Source organism: Dermochelys coriacea, chromosome 1 (genome assembly GCF_009764565.3).
Source record: "Dermochelys coriacea isolate rDerCor1 chromosome 1, rDerCor1.pri.v4, whole genome shotgun sequence".
NCBI lineage: Eukaryota > Metazoa > Chordata > Testudines > Dermochelyidae > Dermochelys > Dermochelys coriacea.
Genome location: NC_050068.2, coordinates 143,059,789 through 143,081,537, shown reverse-complemented (window position 1 = coordinate 143,081,537; position 21,749 = coordinate 143,059,789). Strand labels below are relative to the sequence as shown.

General features: G+C 44.6%; 1 protein-coding gene across 2 annotated transcripts in view; it reads right to left on the bottom strand.

Annotated features, from left to right (window-relative positions):
• The window catches only part of LOC119850170 (organic solute transporter subunit alpha-like), a 39,844-nt gene extending 19,678 nt beyond the window's left edge, over positions 1–20,166 (bottom strand). The window contains exon 1 of one of the 2 annotated variants that reach the window (XM_038388021.1): positions 19,709–20,166. In XM_038388021.1, the coding sequence (XP_038243949.1) occupies positions 19,709–19,775 (67 nt within the window). In that variant the 5' untranslated portion in view covers positions 19,776–20,166. Of the gene's footprint in view, positions 1–34; positions 215–19,708 lie in introns of those variants that run through there. The other variant, XM_038388022.2, reaches the window with a different exon arrangement.
• Between the last annotated feature and the right edge of the window lie 1,583 nt (positions 20,167–21,749).

Sequence of the window (21,749 nt, the reverse complement as noted above, 5' to 3'; positions counted from 1 at the left end):
TAGTGTGGCAAGGCACCTTCTCGGTCTCACCAACCTGCACTGCTTTTAGCCTTGGTGAGACGAGTTTGGGATAAAACAGTCCCTCTTGGCTGCGCAGGGGCAGTCCCTCGTTCTCTCAGCTAGTCTTTTGGGCTTGTTTCTCTCCCTTAAGCCTCCTGGAGAGGCTTGCTCCCTTGTTGTTGTTGTTGTTGTTGTTGTTCCTCCTCCTCTACTGGTAGCTTAACTCCTTTTCTCTCTCCCCTCCCTCTCCCCACAGGGGAGGGTTTTAAAAGATTTCAGGCAGCCCTTAGTTGGAATCAGCTGATCCTAATTGACCTCAGGTAATTCCCTCTCAGCTGATCCTAATTGACCTCTGGTAACCCCTTCTCAGCTGAACCTGATTGACCTGTAGTCACCCATCCCCAGTCTGCTAGAGAGGAAGGCCTTTTAACCTTTTGGGACTGTTTATTCCCGTCCCTACCCCCGGCCGCTGTCTGTCCTGAGTTTATCACAGTAGAAAGAACGTATCTCTGTTTTTGTGTGACATCCTGCAAAAATCCACTTCAGATTCCTGAACACAGACTTTTACATGCCTGCAATAGAGACATTTCTTGAGGATTAATCCATGCTGGTTCTCATGCAGGAAGGATAAGAAATGCGTGTTGGGACAAGGTTCTAAGACAAGTACTCTTGTATGAATCTAAATAAATAACATCAAATATTCTGGGAGATTTACTCACTCCAGCTGGACCATAAGCAAAACCACGTTTATTCAGTATTAGTTCCTTACCTTAACAATGAGTTTAAGGGGCTAATCCTGCATGCATGAAATTGCAAGCTCCTTAGCAGGAATTTTTAATGAATCTGTAAACTCAGGGGTTGTACTGTATTACTGGAGAATTGCTAACATAGTTCCTATTTTTAAGAAAGGGAAAAAACGTGACCCGGGTAACTATAGGCCTGTTAGTCTGACATCTGTAGTACGCAAGAAAAAATCTTGGAAAAAATTTTGAAGGAGAAAGTAGTTTAGGACATTGAGGTCAGTGGTAATTGGGACAAAATACAACATGGTTTTACAAAAGGTAGATCATGCCAAACCAACCTGATCTCCTTCTTTGAGAAGGTAACAGATATTTTAGACAAAGGAAACACAGTGGATCTAATTTACCTCGATTTCAGTAAAGCATTTGATACGGTTCCACATGGGGAATTATTAGTTAAACTGGAAAAGATGGGGATGAATAGGAAAATTGAAAGGTGGATAAGGAAAGGTGGTTATAGGGGAGACTACAACGGGTCATAATGAAAGGTAAACTGTCAGGCTGGAGGGAGGTTACTACTGGAGTTCCTCAGGGATCGGTTTGGGGACCAATATTATTTAATCTTTTTATTACTGACCTTGGCACAAAAAGTGGGAGTGTGCTAATAAAGTTGGCGGATGACACAAAGGTGGGAGGTATTACCAATACAGAGAAGAACTGGGATATCATACATGAAGATCTGGATGACCTTGTAAACTGGAGTAATAGTAGTAGGATGAAATTTAATAGTGAAAAGTGCAAGGTCATGCATTTAGGGATTAATAACAAGATTTTTTATTATAAACTGGGGACGCATCAGTTGGAAGTAACAGAGGAGAAGGACCTCGGAGTATTGGTTGCTCACAGGATGACTATGAGCCACCAATGGGATATGACATAAAAAAAACTAATGCAGTCTTGGGATGCATCAGGCAAGGTATTTCCAGTAGAGATAAGGAGGTTTTAGTACCATTATACAAGGCACTGGTGAGGCCTCACCTAGAATACTGTGTGCCGTTCTGGTCTCCCATGTTTAAGAAGAATCAATTCAAACTGGAGCAGGTACAGAGACGGACTACTAGGATGATCTGAGGAATGGAAAACCTGTCTTATGAAAGGAGACTCAAAGACCTGGGCTTGTTTAGCCTAACCATAAGAAGGCTGAGGGTAGATATGATTGCTCTCTATAAATATATCAGAGGAATACCAGGGAGGGAGAGGAATTATTTAAGATGAGTACCAATGTGGACACAAGAACAAATGGATATAAACTGGCCATCAGGAAGTTTAGAGTTGAAATTAGACAAAAGTTTCTAACCATCAGAGGAATGAAGTTCTGGAACAGCCTTCCAAGGGGAGCAGTGGGGGCAAAAGACATATCTGGCTTCAAGACTAAGCTTGATAAGTTTATGGAGGGAATGGTATGATGGGATAGCCTAATTTTTGGCAATTTATAGATCTTTGACTATTAGCGGTAAATATGCCCAATGGCCTGTGATGGGATGTTAGATGCGGTGGAATCTGAGTTACTACAGAGAATTCTTTCCTGCGAGTCTGGCTGGTGAGTCTTGCCCACATGCTCAGGGTTTAGCTGATCGCCATATTTGGGGTCAGGAAGGAATTTTCCTCCAGGGCAGATTGGCAGAGGCCTTGGGGGTTTTTCGCCTTCCTCTGCAGCATGGGGCACGGGTCACTTGCTGGAGGATTCTCTACACCTTGAAGTCTTTAAACCATGATTTGAGGACTTCAATAGCTCAGACATAGGTTAGGTGTTTATTACAGGAGTGGGTGGGTGATATTCTATGGCCTGCATTGTGCAGTATGTCAGACTAGACGATCATAATGGTCCCTTCTGACCTTAAAGTCTCTGACTCTATGTCTTGGGCATTCAAAATTCCCACATATCTGTGTGGGAGTTTTATCTGCACAAGAAATGCATTAATCATAGATTCCCAGGGCCTGGGACACAACTGCCTATTTCTGGCCAGGTTAAATTATCATTGTGCTTCTCTTTCTTGGCACTAGGTATTGATATTAATATTTACCTCTGGCTCAGTGTAAGGCTCAGTCTACACTACTTGGTTAGGTCAACAAAAGGCACCTTACATCAACCTAGTTGTGCATGTGTCTACACGCATTTGGGCTCCCACTGCTATGCTGAGATAGTAACACCACCTCCCGAGCAGTGTAGAGTCACAGTGAATGTATTTAGGTCAATGCAGGGTAAGTGTAGATACTGCATTACTTATGTCAACCCTCCAGAAGCTGTCCCACAATAACCCACAGTGACAGTTCTGGTCACCATTGTGACCTCCACTGCCCAGGGGTCACAGAACCCAAAAGCCCTCCCCTCCCTTTAAAACCCCACAAATTTTTGAAATTCCTTTTCCTGATTGCTCAGCATGGTGAGCACACCTAGCAGTTCTCCACTGCTGTCTGCAACTGCCCAGCTGACCATGCTGACTGCATGCTCCAGATATGCCCCTGCCTGCAATAGATAGGAGATATTGGATCTATTGGTCTGTGGGGAAAAGAGGCTATGACGGCACAGATCCAATCCAGCCATAGAAACATTGACATATCCGAGCAGATTGCTGGGGTGATGCAGGAGAAGGGCTACACCAGGGATTAGCAGCAGGGCCACGTGAAAACCAACAAGCAGCGGCTGGTATACAAGAAGACCAGAGAGGCCAGCAATCCAGTGCCAAACCTCAGACCTGCCCCTTTTACAAAGAGCTGCATGCTATCCTCGGCAGAGATCCCACTACCATGCCCCACAGCACTGTGGATAACTCCAAGGAGCCCAAATCATAGCCCCTTCCATGAACAGCAAGGAGGCGGAGGAGCTGGTGGATGAGGACAAGGAGGAGGAAGAATATGGGGAACAGGTGACAGGGGATCCAGCTGCCCAGTGAGCCAGGACCCATTTTTAACTCCACTGCAGTCCCACCAGTAAAGCATGGGCAAACCCGGTGCAGGGGAAGGAACCTTGGGTAAGTGTGTAGATAAGCTTTCAATGACAAGGATGGCCCCCCAGAGTAGCAGGACACATCTTTTGACTTTTCATCAATTTACTTGTGCTAGAAGAGGCAGTGGTACAACTCTGCTTTTCAGTTCCCTCTACAGTTAGGCAGGCGTGAAGCAGGGCAGAGGATGGCATGCAAAGCAGTTTGTTTATGGACACAGGGATGTCCCTTGAATCCTCCTGAGAGATCTTGATGAAATGTTCATGGAGTTACCCTGGTTTCAGAGTAGCAGCCGTGTTAGTCTGTATTCGCAAAAAGAAAAGGAGTACTTGTGGCACCTTAGAGACTAACAAATTTATTAGAGCATAAGCTTTCGTGAGCTACAGCTCACTTCATATTATGCTCTAATAAATTTGTTAGTCTCTAAGGTGCCACAAGTACTCCTTTTCTTTTTGGAGTTACCCTGCAATCCTCTGCCCATGGTTTCTAGAGAGGGTTGCTTTATTTCTTCTCCATAGTAGGACACTTTCCCACATCACTCAGTCATAACTTCAGCTAGCATCTTTGCAGTATGCAGAGTATGGGCCTAGGCGACTTTGGGAGACAAGCAGCAGCCTTGTGACCTTCAGGAGTGAGACATCAGCTAAAATCACCACGGTCTGTGGAAAACTGTGCCAGTATTCAGTGTCCTTGTCCTATACTACTAGAATCATACAACCAAGCAATTCCTCCTCATTTCCCCTCCCCCTGGGGGGCCATACTCTCCATGGCTGGTGCTGTGACTGGCACCCAGCACAAGCAATCCCAAGCAGAAGTGAGAAGGTTGTGCTTAAAACTTGTGGGGATCAAGGAGAGTGAATTCAGCATCTTCAGTTTCTCATTCTGTAGTGAATATGCTGACAATGGTACCTGTGTGTGTGTTATCTTCAGCTGCTGCCACTTCAGCCTTCAGGGTCTCCCCCTCTACACCTGCTGAACATCTGAGCCAGATAAGGAGGAAAGAGAAGGGGACTTGGGATGACAAGTTCCAGGGCATCATACAAGCCAGTGCTGGATCAGACTGTGAGCACAGAGCCTATAGGATGAACACTACAGGCAGCCGGAAGAAGGAAAAAGCAGAGAGGAGAGAGGCCCAGCAAAAAAAGCAGAGAGAGCTGCACCAGGACATAATGGGACTTCTCAGGCAGCAAACACAGATGCTGCAGGCTCTCTATATCCATATCAATATTCCATGTAGCATCTGGGGTCACTGCACTATCCCTACCACTCCACATTAAAGACAATCACAGCTTCACCTACACTGACCTGTGAAAACCCCGGTTGGTGTATGTGTAGCTGAAATGGACCTGAATGTTCTTTGCTCTTCATAAGCTCTGCTCTCTTAATTTATTAAGTTTTATTAAGTTTTTAATGTATTTGTTTTAAAATTGCATGGGTTATTTTGCACTGATTTTATTACAGAATAAAATTACAGTATTTGGAACTCATTCTGCTTTATTAGGTCAAAACATATACCAATGCGTGCTCAGCAGTTCTGAGAGTAACCATGTCACATAACTCATAGGATCATTCACAAACAAAATTAAGAGGTGCATTGACAAAGTTATATTCCTACATGTCCAGCGATCTCCAAATGATTCCTACTTGATCACAAAAGAGGAGGGCCAGGGAGAGCCACTACAACAGCACACACTTATCTGGTTTACTATTAAAATGGTCTTTCAGAGCCACCCAGAGCTATCTAGCTCCATGTTGAGCTCTTCTAATAGCCCTTGTATCTGGCTGTTCAAATTCAGCATACAGCTGCTTCACCTCTGCCCTCCACTCCAGTGGAAACTTTTTTCCACTTTGCTTCACAGATATTATGCAGGACACAGCAGGCAGCTATAAACCATAGGGGTGTTTTTCTCACTGAGATCCAATCTTATGAGTAAACAATGCCAGCAACCCTTCAAATGACCAAAAGCACATTTAACTGTCATTCTGCACCTGCTGAGCCTGTAGTTGAATCATTGCTTAGTGCTGAAAAGGGGGTTTCATGACCCAGGGATATGCTGGCTCCCCCAGGATCACTACTGGAATTTCAGCATTCCCAATGCTGATCCACCAGTCAGGAAAGAAAGTCCCTGCTTGTAGCTTTCTGAACATCCTGTGTTCTTAAAGATGTGAGCATTATGCACCTTCCCTGACTACCCTAACATTGATGTTGGTGACACATCCCTGGTGATCCACCAATGATGCATAACTATAGAAAAGTAGCCCTTTCTGGTGATGTACTCAGTGGCAAGGTGGTCTGTGCCAAAATAGGGATATGTGTGCCATGTATTGCTCCTCTGCAGTTTGGGAACCCCACTGCTGCAAATCCAGCCACTTTGTCCTGCACATTGTCCAGAATCACAGTCCTGCATAGCAGGAGGTGATAAATAGCCCTGCACACTTGCATCACAATGGCCCCCGCTGTGGATTTCCCACCTCCAAACTCCCAGTCACCCTGCACGACTCGTTTCAGTCCCATCATGCTTTGGCAAAACTTCCAAAAACACAGTGCGCTGGACAGGGGCAAGTTGCACAATGGGATAACTAACCATGGTGCACCGCATTCTGCATCAGCTCAAGCACTCCTGGTGAGTATGCCAAGTATGCATGTGCACAAGCAAAGTACTAAATGAGGCAACAGTATGCCAATGTAATTTGAGTCAACATACGTTTGTAGGATAGCCCTGCCCTAAGAGATATACTCTCTCAAAGAAAGGTGCTGCCTGTGATAGACGAAAAAATGCAATGACACCACATCCCATTCAAATATAAACCCATTCATCTATCTCCGCTCACTGGTACTGCTTTGCCTAGGTTATAGAATATTTGAGAAGGTGTTAAATCAGGGGTTCTCAAACTGGGGGTCAGGACCCCTCAGGGGGTCACAAGGTTATTACCTGGGGGGTTGCGAGTTGTCAGCCTCCACCCCAAGCCCCACTTTGCCTCCAGCATTTATAATGGTGTTAAATATATTAAAAAGTGTTTTTAATGCGTAAGGGGGTCACATTCAGAGGCTTGCTATGTGAAAGGGATCACCAGTACAAAAGTTTGAGAACCGTTGTGTTAAATGGTATCTACACAAGTGCTAAGGGGGCTTCCCTGTCATTTTAAGATAATGCAGCTGAAAAAAGAACCTTTACTTTCTTGTGTAGACGGGGCTATAGACTAAAGTGGAAATACTTTGAATCTACCCCAATGTGACTGGGAGCAAAATTTAGGATTTGGGTCAAAGGAGCTACGTGAAGTTTATCAGGATTGCTTCACTTTCTCTCTCAGTAGTTGTCCCCCTTCCATTCCATGATCCAAACACTAGCCTGGCTCCAAGCAGTAAGGAGTGACCATGCTGTCATGTCACCCTTCCCCCTCCCCAGGGGCGAGAGGCAATAAAGCCAGCATCATGGCAACTAGTTTCACCAAGGCCAGGAACTCATTGTCAGGCCTTCAATGAAGGCTGATTGGTTAGCAACACTTGGCAAAGGACTGCTTCTCTCACTCTGCCTCTTTACTACGGCCAGGAGTGAGACGTGCTGGACAGCACAGTGTCTCGTTGTATTCATTTCTGGTCAGTATATTCAAAAGCTGCAAAGATTTTTTCTTTAAGCCTAGGACATTATTAGATTGGGACACTAGGAGCTTGAGTCTTTTCTCATGTGACACCTGTAACTCAGTTGGAACAACACTGAAGTCAGTAGAATGACACCAGTGCATTATTTAGTGCAACTGGAAAACAGCTAACATGCCACATAACAATTAGCAAAGTCTCACTTCCCTTTACACAGGACCCACTCCAGATTGGTGCTGAGCATCCACAATTCTCCACAGGTGTTAAAGGGAGCTGCAGCTCTCCTCGGAAGTTCGCTGACTATCTGTGGTTTCTCCATTGGTAGGTAACGTCTAGCCTTGTTTCCTGGTCTGTGAGGCAGCAGCAAAACTGTTTGCCATGGATAGGAAGCACTCAGTAATTAGTTTACAGTGTTTGAATGGTTTTGCACCAAACACCAATTTGTGAAACTCCTGCTTTTGCTGGTTTTACAGCAGACAAGATAGCCTGACCTTTCGGCAGGGAACGTTCACCTTGCTTCAATAAAATAAAAACTGTCTTTCCTGCCCCATATCTCCCTGTGTGTCAAAATATAACAATGGACAAAGGCATTAATAAGCTTCATAAATTGGAATTTATGTACATTCTAGTTATTGGGAGGCCCCTGAGTCTCAGACTTGGTTGATCCAAGCCAGACCTGTTAAACTATCAGTTAGGTTGCCCTGCTGCACAGCAATTTACTTAGAAGATTGCCTGAGTGCATCTACCACTGTAGTCTTCTGAAACCCTAGCTCAGAATTTCTCACTCTATTTTATCTCAATAGGCAATTTCCCTGACATTCAGTCTGAGTTTTCCTTTTCCCATTAAACACCATAAACAATTCCACTTCCTCCGTGGCCTTTAGGAGAGCAGTGTGAAATGCCTGTTCCTAATTTGAATTCAGTCTGGTCTCACTTACTGTTCTTTATTTCTACTGCAAATATTTTGTGCTCGAAGGTCCCAGTCATTGATCCCCATTTAGCTAGGCACTGTGTACACGTATGAAAAAGAAAGAACCATTGGAACACACCTGATTTGGTTTTCATCAAAATTTTATTTTTAAATATTGGACTCATCAAGTAGCATTTATAGCTTACCAAAGCATCTTATCTGTGTAGCTTTTGTCTCCCCATTCCCCCTATTATCATCACTGTACACATTTTGTGTAAGATTAGAGGTAAGATCCTTCAGGCAAGGGCCTTGCTTTTTATTTGTTCTATAAAGCCTAATGCACAGTTATGCCACTGAATAAATGATTAATAAATGTAGGTACATTTTTAAAAAAACCCATCAGCTTGTGCTTACAAACACAGTTATTGCCGCAGTCTACAAAGGAGGGATTCCCAGTTGTCCTGGAGTTTGACAAAAATATCAGTAAGCAGGCCCACAGTTGTATGCGATGTACAGTCTGGTTTATGCAGGACAGAACTGCAACATAATTCCGTCTTTCATTCGCCATTTTGTTTCATGCAGTCGTCTGCATCATTGCAAGTTTGCAGAACGACCACTGGGAACAGGTAAAGCAGCAGCCTAGAAAGGCTTAAGGGATCCCTCTTTATCAACTGGCTGCGCAGATGTTTAAGGAAGCTGAAGATGGGAACACAGCTAAGTCCTGGCTGTGGATTGTGTCCAGCATTTTCTGTTCAGTTGTTTATATCCTTTGTTATACATGATAAACCATGATCTGATTAAAGGACCTTAACAAGGACTTGGCCAAGGCATTTGCTTTCCTTCCCTGGCTGGTGATACAGCATAGCAGCCTACAGTCACTCACTGTGTACATGACTAGGAGATTAAGTGTGAGTAATGAATAAGTGAGGGAATCCACAGACAACAGCTGTACACAATACTATGAAATCCAAGAAGCTGTGCTATTACAGGAAATATTTCAGCTGTCTTGTGTTCCAGAAGAGACAGGAAATGTTATGCCAGACCAAAGTGGTGGCCCATCTAACTTCTGCTTCTCTCTGACAGCAGCTAGTACTATATGCTTCAAGAGCAGAAACTACACAATGGACAACTGTGGAATAAACTGCCCAAAGAGGAAGTTTCTTTCTAGCCCCATCAGTTAGTCTTATGTCCTGAAGTACAAGGATTCCCATCCCGTGTTAAAGCAAACATTTCAGTCCTGTGGATGTTCTCATTATCTATATAAATGTCTGCTTTTTCTGAACCCTACAAACCGTGTGTCCGAGTGCTTCATAATGGGCACAGCAAAGTGTTGTGCAACGGGCAGTAGGAAAAGATTCTTTACTTTCTCAATTCATTGCTGACCTGCAGTAACAGCTTCTCCAGTTTTCAGTTTTAAATCCCTGCTGCAAACACACTGACCATTCCAGTCTGGAACTGGTCACCATTGCAACATCCGGGCAGAGGTCATCTGTGTTGTGATGAGTCATGCACTGACTTGTATGTTCTTAAGGTTGCTGGGTAATTTAGCTGAGGGCGTGTCCACACCTGAAATGCTACAGCGGAAGAGCTGCTGTAGTGCTTCCCTGTAGGCACTACCTACACCGACGGGAGGGATTCCCCTGTCAGCACAGGTAATCCACCTGCCCCAGGGCTGGTAGCTAATTCCATGGAATTCTTCCATCAACCTAGCTGTCATAAATATAAAGGGAAGGGTAAACATCTTTAAAATCCCTCCCTGGCCAGAGGAAAAACCCTTTCACCTGTAAAGGGTTAAGAAGCTAGGATAACCTCGCTGGCACCTGACCAAAATGACCAATGAGAAGACAAGCTACTTTCAAAGCTGGAGGGGGGAGAAACAAAGGTTCTCTCGGTACGTGTGATGCTTTTGCCGGGAACAGAACAGGAATGGAGTCTTAGAACTTAGTAAGTAATCTAGCTAGATATGCGTTAGATTCCGTTTCCTTTAAATGGCTGAGAAAATAAGCTGTGCTGAATGGAATGTAGATTCCTGTTTTTGTGTCTTTTTGTAATTTAAGGTTTTGCCTAGAGGGATTCTCTGTGTTTTGAATCTGATTACCCTGTAAGGTATTTACCATCCTGATTTTACAGAGGTGATTCTTTTACTTTTTTTCTTCAATTAAAATTCTTCTTTTAAGAACCTGGTTGCTTTTTCATTGTTCTTAAGATCCAAGGGTTTGGGTCTGTGCTCACCTATGCAAATTGGTGAGGATTTTTATCAAGCCTTCCCCAGGGAAGGGGTTGTAGGGTTTGGGGAGGATTTGGGGCGGAAAGATGTTTCCAAGCGGGCTCTTTCCCGGTTATATATCTGTTAGACGCTTGGTGGTGGCAGCAATAAAGTCCAAGGGAAAAAGGAAAATAGTTTGTACCTTGGGGAAGTTTTAACCTAAGCTGGTAAAAATAAGTTTAGGGGGTTTTCATGCAGGTCCCCACATCTGTACCCTAGAGTTCAGAGTAGGGAAGGAACCTTGACACTAGTGCTATATACACTCGGACTTAAGTTGGCTTAACTATGTTGCTCAGGAGTGTGGATTTTTCATATCCTTGAGGGATACTGCTGGGTCAATATCATTTTCTAGTATAGACCAACCCTGAATCTGCAGTCTCCTCAGAACCTGAGATCTTCCTGTTAGAAGAAATAAGGCGTGTTTTCTTCTGCCAGCCCTAACATCCTGGCTCACTGCCTTCACACACTCTAAAACTACCCTCTTTCTAATGCTGTGCCAGTTCAGTGGTAGAGGATAATCCGATGCAGGACTATGTGTAACCATACTGACATGATTTAAGGTGTGCTCACTATTGGGTTACGTTGTATGTTGAAAAAAATAATAAGAAAATGCAGTTTGTCAAGATGGCGGCCTTTATTCACTAACCTGCTCAGCTTAACAGTCCTCTATCATTGACTAACAGTCAAACTTTATTAGCGGCAAGGGCCTTTTGTTAGCACTCTTAGGGAATGTCTATGTGTGAGTTAGGAGGTGTGGTTCCCAGCTCACGCAGACATACCCACACTAGCTCTGCTCAAGTTAGCACCTAAAACTAGCAGCATGTCTGCGGCAGGCTGTGCTAGCCACCTAGAGACGAACCCGGGGCCAGGCGGGATTGCACTAGCCTAAGCGGCCGCCCATGTCATCCCAGACACACTGCTTCTTTCAGGTGCTAGCTTGAGCTAAACTAGCATAGCTACATCTACATGAGCTGGGAATCACACCACCCAGCTTAAATGTAGATGTGCCCTGAAAGCCGTCATGCCCCCACATCCCTCCAAGTCACACTTTCAATGTCACTTCGTGTCATTTTTGTCTTAATTTATCTTTTTACAAGAATAACATAAACAGCAGAAAGCTAGAGTGAGAGCGGCTTTCCCCTCCCGCTCTAGATCCCTCAGGCTAGTTGGACTGACAGCCTCACTCAATCCTCCACTACAGCCAGCACACAAAGCACCCACTTCCCCTTGTCCTGTGTCAAGGCTGCCCCTCTTCAAGGCTATGTTTAGGATACTATCTTGACAGCTGAGTCTTGACCACAGAAGCCATGTTACAGGTCCTCCAAGACAATGAGGTGAGTAAGAGTACTAGACAAGAGATGAAGATTGAGAGCCCTTCTGTAAAAGGTACATGACATGTCATACAGTACCCAGTGTGCAGGATTCTTGAGTGGGATTTGGACAACAAAGAAATGAAATACATGCACCCCTTCCCTGGATCCATCTCAGGTTTTATAGTGACCCCAGTGCAATGTGGGACTGGAGTTAGCGTTGCCAATCCCAAGCACCAAAACTCAGGAGTCAGGAAACAAAAACTCATGAGATTGACTAAAAATCATGAAATTTTAAAAAATAATAAATGGAGGGTTGATTTTATTTTCTTTCTAGTTTTGAAGACTTTGGGATTCATGCTTTTACACTTTCCTCTACAACTATCATGCTAGAAACTTCTTTTTTTTTTTTTTTTTTTAAACGAAAGGTGAGAGTCTCACAGTCACAGGATTCCAGAGACAGGGCAATATGAAAAATCCCAAATATCACAAGACTCATGATACAACCTCAACAGTTGGAAATAGCGTCTGTACTCCCATGCCCAAGTTAGCTTTGATCTAGCTAGCTCAAGTGACAATAGCAGTGAAACCATGGAAGCACGGCTGGTGGCTACTCGAGTATGTACCCAAGGTGCTGGGTGGGCAGGATTAGCTTATGCTACAGCTGGGGCTACTGTGGCTTCAATTCTATTGTGCTGACCTGGTATTAATCCCATAGTTTTGTACTCACTCTCAAAACTCAGACTTTGTATATATAGTAAGTTGCACGGGCCAAAATGAACTCAGATTTTAAACCACTTTAGTTAAACTACTGCAAGATACTTGTTTGGAACCTCTTAACCTATTTTAAAACTGGCTTGTGACAATTAAATCAATTCCTTTCTGACTTAATATAAAGCACCACAAATCAGGTTTAATTGTCTTTAAGTGTTTGTCTTTAAGCTGGCTCCCAGCTTGGTTGCTAGGGAACCCAGCAAGCTCAGTTGGACCCAATGAGCTCCCTCCAAATGGTTTCACTTTGATTGTGCAGAGAGCATTGCCAAGTCCGCTGTAAGTTTTTTGAGAGCCATGGGCTGCGGGTTTTGGGGCTTGTTTTATTTGGAGGTTGCTTATTTGGGTTTTTTTGTAATAGTGGACTTCCATGCCACTCTTACCTCTGTGCTGCTCCTGGCGGCGGTGCTGCCTTCAGAGCTGGACGCCCGGCCAGCAGCTGCTGCTCTCTGGCCACCCAGCCTGTGCTTAATTTGTGCTGGGGCTGAGCCCTGCAGGGCGCTGGAATGGGGGGGACCATGGGGGCATGGCCCCATCACCCTTTTCCTGCCTTAAAGAGGGTAGGAGGCGGAGAGGAGCGAGTGGCAGGTTGGGGAGCCTCAGGAGGAGAGGCAGAGTGGGCATGGGGCCTCGGGGGAAGAGATGGAGAAGAGGCGGGGCCACCGTTCAGGTGCCGGTGCCCTCCCCCCCCCCACTTCTCAGGCTCTTCCAGTACTCCTGAGTCCTGGCACCTCTTTCATTATAAATTAAGCACTGCCCCCATACCCCTCCCTTGGAAATGGGCTGAACTAGTTTTGGGCTCGTTCTGAAAGGTAGTGCTGCTTTTTTTCCCCTTGTGTTGCCAAGTCTCACATCAGTGGCTGTTCAGTGCATACCACATGTCCAGCAGTGCTTATCTTGCTCTCACTTCTGCTTAAAGCCTACTTCTGCTCCAACCTCAGCCTGTACCTGTTCCATTCTGGTTTCTGACTCCTGGCTCTGACTTTTGGCGACATGCCTTGGTTAACTCATTGGCTTCTGACCTTTGGTTTGACCCCTCAAACCTGACTCGAGTTTCACTCTTGGACCAGTACCTGATTCTTGGATCTATACTCGATTACTGGAACTGCTAGTACAACCACAGGCAGCTTATAGCTTGTCCACACAGGGCTTTGCACCTACTTTAAATCAAATAATTTTACAATACACTTTTAATGGAAGCCCGTGCCAATGTATGTATATACAAGGCCATACTACTTGAAGTAAGAGCTCTCAGTACCATGGGACACAAAGGGTATATTTACACTGCCAAAAACAAAAACCCTGCAGCAGCAGATCAACTTTGTCAACTGACTCAGGCTGGTGGGGCTTGTGCTATGCTGGGGCTAAGAATAGCTGCACAGCCATTCCTACTCAGGCTGGAGGTGGGGCTCTGAACCCCAGCGAGGTGGTGCAATGGTTCTCAGAGTTTCAGCTCCAGCCCGAGCGGGAGTGTCTACAATGCTACTTTTAGCCCTGTAGTACAAGCCCTATGAGCCTGAGTCTTAACGTGGACTCAGAGACTTGCTGCAGTAGGGGGGCGGGGAGGGTGGGTTTTTTGCAGAGTAGACATATTCCAAGATAAGGGTTGATGTCCCACCATGCTCCATTCTGACACTCATTAAGAGATAAGGAACTCACTTCTCCTTTTCCATTGTAAAATCTATGGGGAGTGGTGGGGCTCTCCAAAAATATCATGAAGTTGGAGAGATGCAGCTACATGTGCCACTCAGGGGAGAGGTCTGTGACCGCACAGGCCTTATTTTCAGTAGAAACACAAGGATATTTTGAACATGTGTAAAAAAACCGAGTGTAGACAGGATAAATTCTACTTTTAATGTGTGTTAAAATCCTGTTCTAGACCAGGCAGATTAATGTGTTGGCTAATGTTTTAAAAAAACACTTTTTCCTAGTGAAGACTTGGCCTTAGAGGACAGGAAGGAAGTGGCACGACAATACAGACCCCAAGGACTTGCAGGGAGAGCTTCACACAACCCCATGGGACTTTCCCTCCACGTGCCTCTCTATTCTCAGTCCCCTAGCTGCACAGGAGGAGTCGTGCTACCTTAGGAGACTCCCTGTGGCTACACATTTCCCTATTGTCACTGATTAAAAATAAAAAGGAGTTAATGCTGCTTCCAACAGACTCTTTGATCAGCAGAGCTGCTCCCCAACTCTGATTCCTTCCCACCCTGGGATGCCCACCCCCTCACAGTCCAGGGAGCCTTGACTGCATTGAGTTTACATGGAAGAGCAACCGTGGGCATAGCAAGGAAGAAGCTGCTGCATCATCCTCTTGATGGTTGCTGCACAGATTCTGTGACTGTTTGCTCCGCTCTTCTTGGGAGGAAGGAAGGGGCAGCTGGACCCAGAAACATAGCACCTCTACCCAGCTCCCCCATCCCAGTCACAGATACACCAAAATAAGAAATATTTCTCTTCTTATAAATGGTCTATAAACTGCAGGTGACAAAGCATCAGCTCTTTTTCTAGGTGTCCCAGTTACTGCTGAATCTATTCTCCCCTTCCCAGTTCTATTAAATAGAAAGTTAATGTCACCACAATTTAGCAGTGGATTTTTCCCCTCGATCTTGGGCAGCATAGAAATCATCATGCAATAATGCCAGCTCAGAGATGATTCATTGCATTGGAATCCCCTCCTGAACTTCCTGAGTAAATTTACAAGTCACGGACAACTCATTAAGGGAATCATTAAGAAAGGGATAGATAATAAGACAGAAAATATCATAATGCCTCTATATAAATCCATGGTATTGGATTATCTTGAATACTATGTGCAGATCTGGTCACCCCATCTCAAAAAAGATATATTGGAATCAGAAAAGGTTCCAAAAAGGGCAACAAAATATATTACGGGTATGGAATGGCTGCCATATGAGGAGAGATTAATAAGACTGGGACTTTTCAGCTTGGAAAAGAGATGACTAAGGGGGGATATGATAGAGGTCTATAAAATCATGACTAGTGTGGAAAAAGTAAATAAGGAAGTGTTATTTATTCTCTCACAACACAAGAACTACAGGTCACCAAATGAAATTAATAGGCAGCAGGTTTAAAACAAACAAAAGGAAGTATTTTTTCCACACAACACAGTCAGCCTGTGGAACTCCTTGCCAGAGGATGTTGTGAAGACCAAGACTATAACAGGGTTCAAAAAAGAACTAGATAAATTAATGGAGGATAGGTCCATCAGTAATTGCCATTGTAATAGCATGGAGGATAGGTCCATCAGTCAGCTGGGGACTGACTGGCTAAGCAACAGTTCTGCAGAAAAGGACCTGGGGATTACAGCGGACGAGAAGCTGGATATGAGTCAGCAGAGTGCCCCCCATTGCAAGAAGGCCAACGGCATATTGGGCTTCATTAGTAGGAGCATTGCCAGAAGATTGAGGGAAGTGATTATTCCCCTCTATTCAGCACTAGTGAGGCCACATCTGGAGTCTTGCGTCCAGTTTTGGGCTCCCACTACAGAAAGGATGTGGACAAATTGGAGAGAGTCCAGCGGAGGGCAATGAAAATGATCAGGCGGTTGGGGCACATGACTTACGAGGCGAGGCTGAGGGAACTGGGCTTGTTTAGTCTGCAGAAGAGAAGAGTGCGGTGGGGGGGATTTGATAGCAGCCTTCAACAACCTGAATGGGGATTCCAATGAGGATGGAGCTCGGCTGTTCTCAGTGGTGGCAGATGACAGAACAAGGAGCAATGGTCTCAAGTTGCAGTGGGGGAGGTCTAGGTTGGATATTAGGAAACACTATTTCACAAGGAGAGTGGTGAAGCACTGGAATGGGTTACCTAGGGAGGTGGTGGAATCTCCATTCTTAGAGGTTTTTAAGGCCCGGCTTGACAAAGCCCTGGCTGGGATGATTTAGTTGGGGTTGGTCCTGCTTTGAGCAGGGGATTGGACTACATGATCTCCCGAGGTCTCTTCCAACCCTAATCATCTATGATTCTATGGTGTCCCTAGCCTCTGTTTGCCAGAAGCTGGGAATGAGCGACAGGAGATGGATCACTTGATGATTACCTGTTCTGTTCATTCCCTCTGGGGCACCTGGCATAGGCCACTGTCAGAAGACAGGATACTGGGCTAGATGGACCTATGGTTTGACCCAGTATGGCTGTTCTTATGTAACTCACCACAATATAAGCACTTGGTCTGGTAATAAATGTCTGCAGGATCAGGCCCTTAATGCTTTACTTGTATAGCATCAAATTTACAATACAGCATAGATTATACTTTGCATGGCCATTACATTTCTGTCAAGTATCAGGGGATAGCCGTATTAGTCTGTATCCACAAAAACAACAAGGAGTCCGGTGGCACCTTAAAGACGAACAGATTTATTTGGGCATAAGCTTTTGTGGGTAAAAAACCACTTCAGATGCATGGAGTGAAAATTACAGATGCTGGCATTATTATCCTGACACATGAAGAGAAGGGAGTTACCTCACAAGTGGAGAACCAGTGTTGACAGGGCCAATTCGATCGGAGTGGATGTAGTCCACTCCCAATAATAGATGAGGAGGTGTCAATTCCAGGAGAGGCAAAGCTACTCCCAGTCCCTATTCAGGCCCAAATTAATGGTGTTAAATTTGCAAATGAATGCTTGATAAAGATCTTGTAGGTCATTTCAGATTTGAGGACAATTTACACCTTCAAGTCAGTGGCACTGCTATGGGTACCTGCATGGCCCCACAGTATGCCAACATTTTTATGGCTGACTTAGAACAACACTTCCTCAGCTCTCGTCCCCCAGCACCCCTCCTGTACTTGCGCTATATTGATGACATTTTCATCATATGGACCCATGGGAAGGAGGCCCTTGAAGAATTCCACCTGGATTTCAACAACTTCCACCCCACCGTCAACCTCAGCCTGGACCAGTCCACACAAGAGATCCACTTCCTGGACACTACAGTGCAAATAAGTGATGGTCACATAAACACCACCCTATACCAGAAACCTACTGACTGTTATACTTACCTACATGCCTCCAGCTTCCATCCAGGACACATCACATGATCCATTGTCTACAGCCAAGCCCTAAGATACAACTGAATTTTCTCCAATCCCTCAGACAGAGACAAACACCTACAAGATCTTTATCAAGCAGTCTTAAAACTACAATACCCACCTGGGGAAGTGAGGAAACAGGCTGACAAAGCGAGACGGGTACCCAGAAATCACCTACTACAGGACATGCCCCAACAAGGAAAACAACAGAACACCACTGGCCATCACGTATAGTCTCCTGCTAAAACCTCTCCAGCACATCATCAACGATCTACAACCTAACCCTGAAAATGATCCCTCACTCTCACAGACCTTGGGAGGCAGGCCAGTTCTCACTTACAGACAGCCCCCCAACCTGACGCAAATATTCACCAGCAACTATACACCACACCACAGAAACACTGACCCAGGAACCAATCCCTGTAGCAAACCTCGTTGCCTACTCTGTCCCTATATCTACTCTAGCAACACCATCAGAGGACCCAACCACATTAACCACACCATCAGAGGCTCATTCACCTGCACATCTACTAACGTTATATATGCCATCATGTGCCAGCAGTGCCCCTCTGCCATGTATATTGGCCAAACCTGACATTCCCTACGTAAAAGAATAAATGGACACAAATCGGACATCAGGAGTGGTAACGTACAAAAGCAGTAGGAGAACACTTCAATCTCCCTGGACATTCTATAACAGATTTAGAAGTAGCTATACTTGAACAAAAAAAACTCCAGAAACAGACTTCAAAGAGAAACAGCAGAACTAAAATTCTTTGCAAATTTAACCCCATTAATTTGGGCCTGAATAGGGACTGGGAGTGGCTGGCTCATTTCAAAACCAAGTTTGCCTCTCCTGGAATGGACACCTCCTCATCTATTATTGGGAATAGACTACACCCACCCTGATTGAACTGGCCCTGTCAACACTGGGTCTCCACTTGTGAGGTAACTCCCTTCTCGTCATGTGTCAGGATAATAATGCCTGCATCTGTAATTTTCACTCTGCATCTGAAGGGGGTTTTTACACACAAAAGCTTATGCACAAATAAATCTGTCAGTCTTTAAGGTGCCACTGGACTCCTCATTATATTTCTCAGGTTTCAGAGTAGCAGCTGTGTTAGTCTGTATTCTCTACATAAAAGAATAAATGGACACAAATCAGACAAGAATTATAACATTCAAAAACCAGTCGGAGAACACTTCAATCTCTCTGGTCACTCGATTACAGACCTGAGGGTGGCTATCCTTCAACAAAAAAGCTTCAAAAACAGACTCCAACGAGAGACTGCTGAATTGGAATTAATTTGCAAACTGGAGACAATTAACTTAGGCTTGAATAGAGACTGGGAATGGATGAGTCATTACACAAAGTAAAACTATTTCCCCATGGTATTTCTCCCCCCCACCCCACCCCCCACTGTTCCTCTGATATTCTTGTTAACTGCTGGAATTACCTACCTGCTTGTCACCATGGAAGGTTTTCCTCCTTTCCCCCCCCCCCCCCCCCCCCCCGCTGTTGGTGATGGCTTATCTTAAGTGATCACTCTCCTTACAGTGTGTATGATAAACCCATTGTTTCATGTTCTCTGTGTGTGTGTCTATAAATCTCCCCACTGTATTTTCCACCGAATGCATCCGATGAAGTGAGCTGTAGCTCACGAAAGCTTATGCTCTAATAAATGTGTTAGTCTAAGGTGCCACAAGTCCTCCTTTTCTCATTACATTTCTTTTACTCTGGTGAACTACTTTAGTACTAAAAAAAATTACCTCCAAATATTAATAATTATCACACACTTTAACAGTGGGTCCATTTTTTTAGCATTTTTAATTATTGGAACCCCTTTCAAACGCTAAGCCAGCTTCCTCATGTTACATATCACTGAACTAAAACGGAAAACTAGTGCCGGGGTATTTAGATGCACACAGTCTGCAACGAGAAAACAGGGCTTTCCGTCCAGACAAGTTTTCAACTAAGAAATCTGCCTGAAAAATTGCCCCCCCGCGAGCGAGCGCGCCCACACACACTGTTTTGAAAGCGGCAGCAGCAAAACTTACTTCTGATAACTTTGTGAGAGAACGGAGGCTCATTTGCAGTGCAGACAGGATCGGTCCCATTCTCCATTTCTTTAGCTTCTGTTCAGACTTGTCTCGTCTTGCTGTCCCTGGGTGGTTGCTTCCTTGTCAGTGTCCCCACTCCCCAGTGGGAATGGCTGAGTAACAAAGCAATTCTACGTTTTCTTCGCTTTTCCAGTAAGGCGCTGAGACTAGCCAAATGTAAATTTCCTCCCATCCACCTTGTGGTTGGGTAAAAAGTCCTAATAGCCAGCTCTTTCTCTCTCCATTCAAACAATGCTGCAGAATGAGGAGCCAGGCAAAGATCCCCCAAGGGAACTGCAGGGGATTGGTGACTGGGGGGTGAAGTCCTGCTGATCAGTGCACACCCAGTAACTCGAAGGGAAAAGAAAGCGAGCGAAGACTGAACGCGGCCGCGCTGGGCTTATTGTGTGTGTTACAATTTGTACTCTTGCCTCGGGCATTCGCAACATCCTGTTCCCAGGGAGGTTCCACACTGACACCAATACACTTGTGTCCTTGTCCCCTCTACTGTTTTGTTCTTTATTTGCTAGGTGCTATAAAAGACATACAATAAAGAGGCCCCTGTTCCACAAGACAGAGAAAAGGAGGACTTGTGGCACCTTAGAGACTAACAAATTTATTAGAGCATAAGCTTTCGTGAGCTACAGCTCACTTCATCGGATGCTGTAGCTCACGAAAGCTTATGCTCTAATTTGTTAGTCTCTAAGGTGCCACAAGTCCTCCTTTTCTTTTTGCGAGTACAGACTAACAGGGCGGCCACTCTGAAACCTGTCATAAAGGCAGAGCTCCCTAAGGCATGCAGCCTTAATACTTACTGTACAAGTTCCAAGCTTCAGAATTTCACTCTCTTCTTCCCACACACCCCAGCACCAGACAGTACCTCCCACACCACCGGAATTGTCAGCTATTGTCACTTTTGCAAGGCTTTAAGAGAAACATTGTAAACTAATGAGCAAGAGGCATAGGTACCGCACTCCGCATTTACCTCTCTGTGTGTAGTTAGGGGCGGGGGAGAGTAATGGATACACTTCGGACCAGATCATGATCCTACTAAAGTGGAAAACTACCACAGACTTCACCTCTAAAGGAACCAAAAATGGGGAGGGGAAGCAAGTGCAAATTAAACTTTTCCCCTCATGTTTAAAAATGCTTTAACAGGAGAGCTGGATTTTACTCAAAGCTTAAACAAACAACCGAGCCCTTTTGATTCAGTTTTGCAAGTTCTTGTCACATAAACCAAAACTACCTTTTGCATAAAAAGGCGAGGGGAGTTCAAGAGAGAGAATTACATTACAATGTATTTATGAACTTCAAGAAAACAATAAAAATTCCAAACAGTCGGTTTTGGTTTTGTTTGGTTTGTTTTTTAAGTAGTGGAATTTTCCAATTTGATCTCTGTAGGAGGTAGAGCTGGTAGGGAATTTTTGTTGGAAGTATTTCCCAATGGAAAATTCATTTTGCACAAAATTGACATGTTTCACAGGAGAATGTCAATTATGCTGCCATTTTGATTTTCTATTGGAAAACAAAAATGAAATATTTCCTTTCAGGTTGGTTTCACCTAATTCTGAATATTTGGAATTGTTGAAAGCCAGGGCTCTTTGTTTGGACTCAATTCAACATTAAACCACATTTTCCTAATTTCAGGTTTCAGAGTAGCAGCGTGTTAGTCTGTATTTGCAAAAAGAAAAGGAGGACTTGTGGCACCTTAGCGACTAACAAAGTTATTTGAGCATAAGCTTTCCTGAGCTACAGCTCACTTCATCAGATGCATGCAGTGGAAAATATAGTGGGGAGATTTATATACATAGAGAACATGAAACAATGGGTTTTATCATACACACTGTAACGAGAGTGATCACTTAAGGTGAGCTATTACCAGAAGGAGAGCGGGGGCGGGGGCGCAGGGAAACTTTTGTAGTCATAAATCAAGTTGGGCCATTTCCAGCAGTTGACGAGAACATCTGAGGAACAGTGGGGAGTGGCGGGGGGGGGGAAT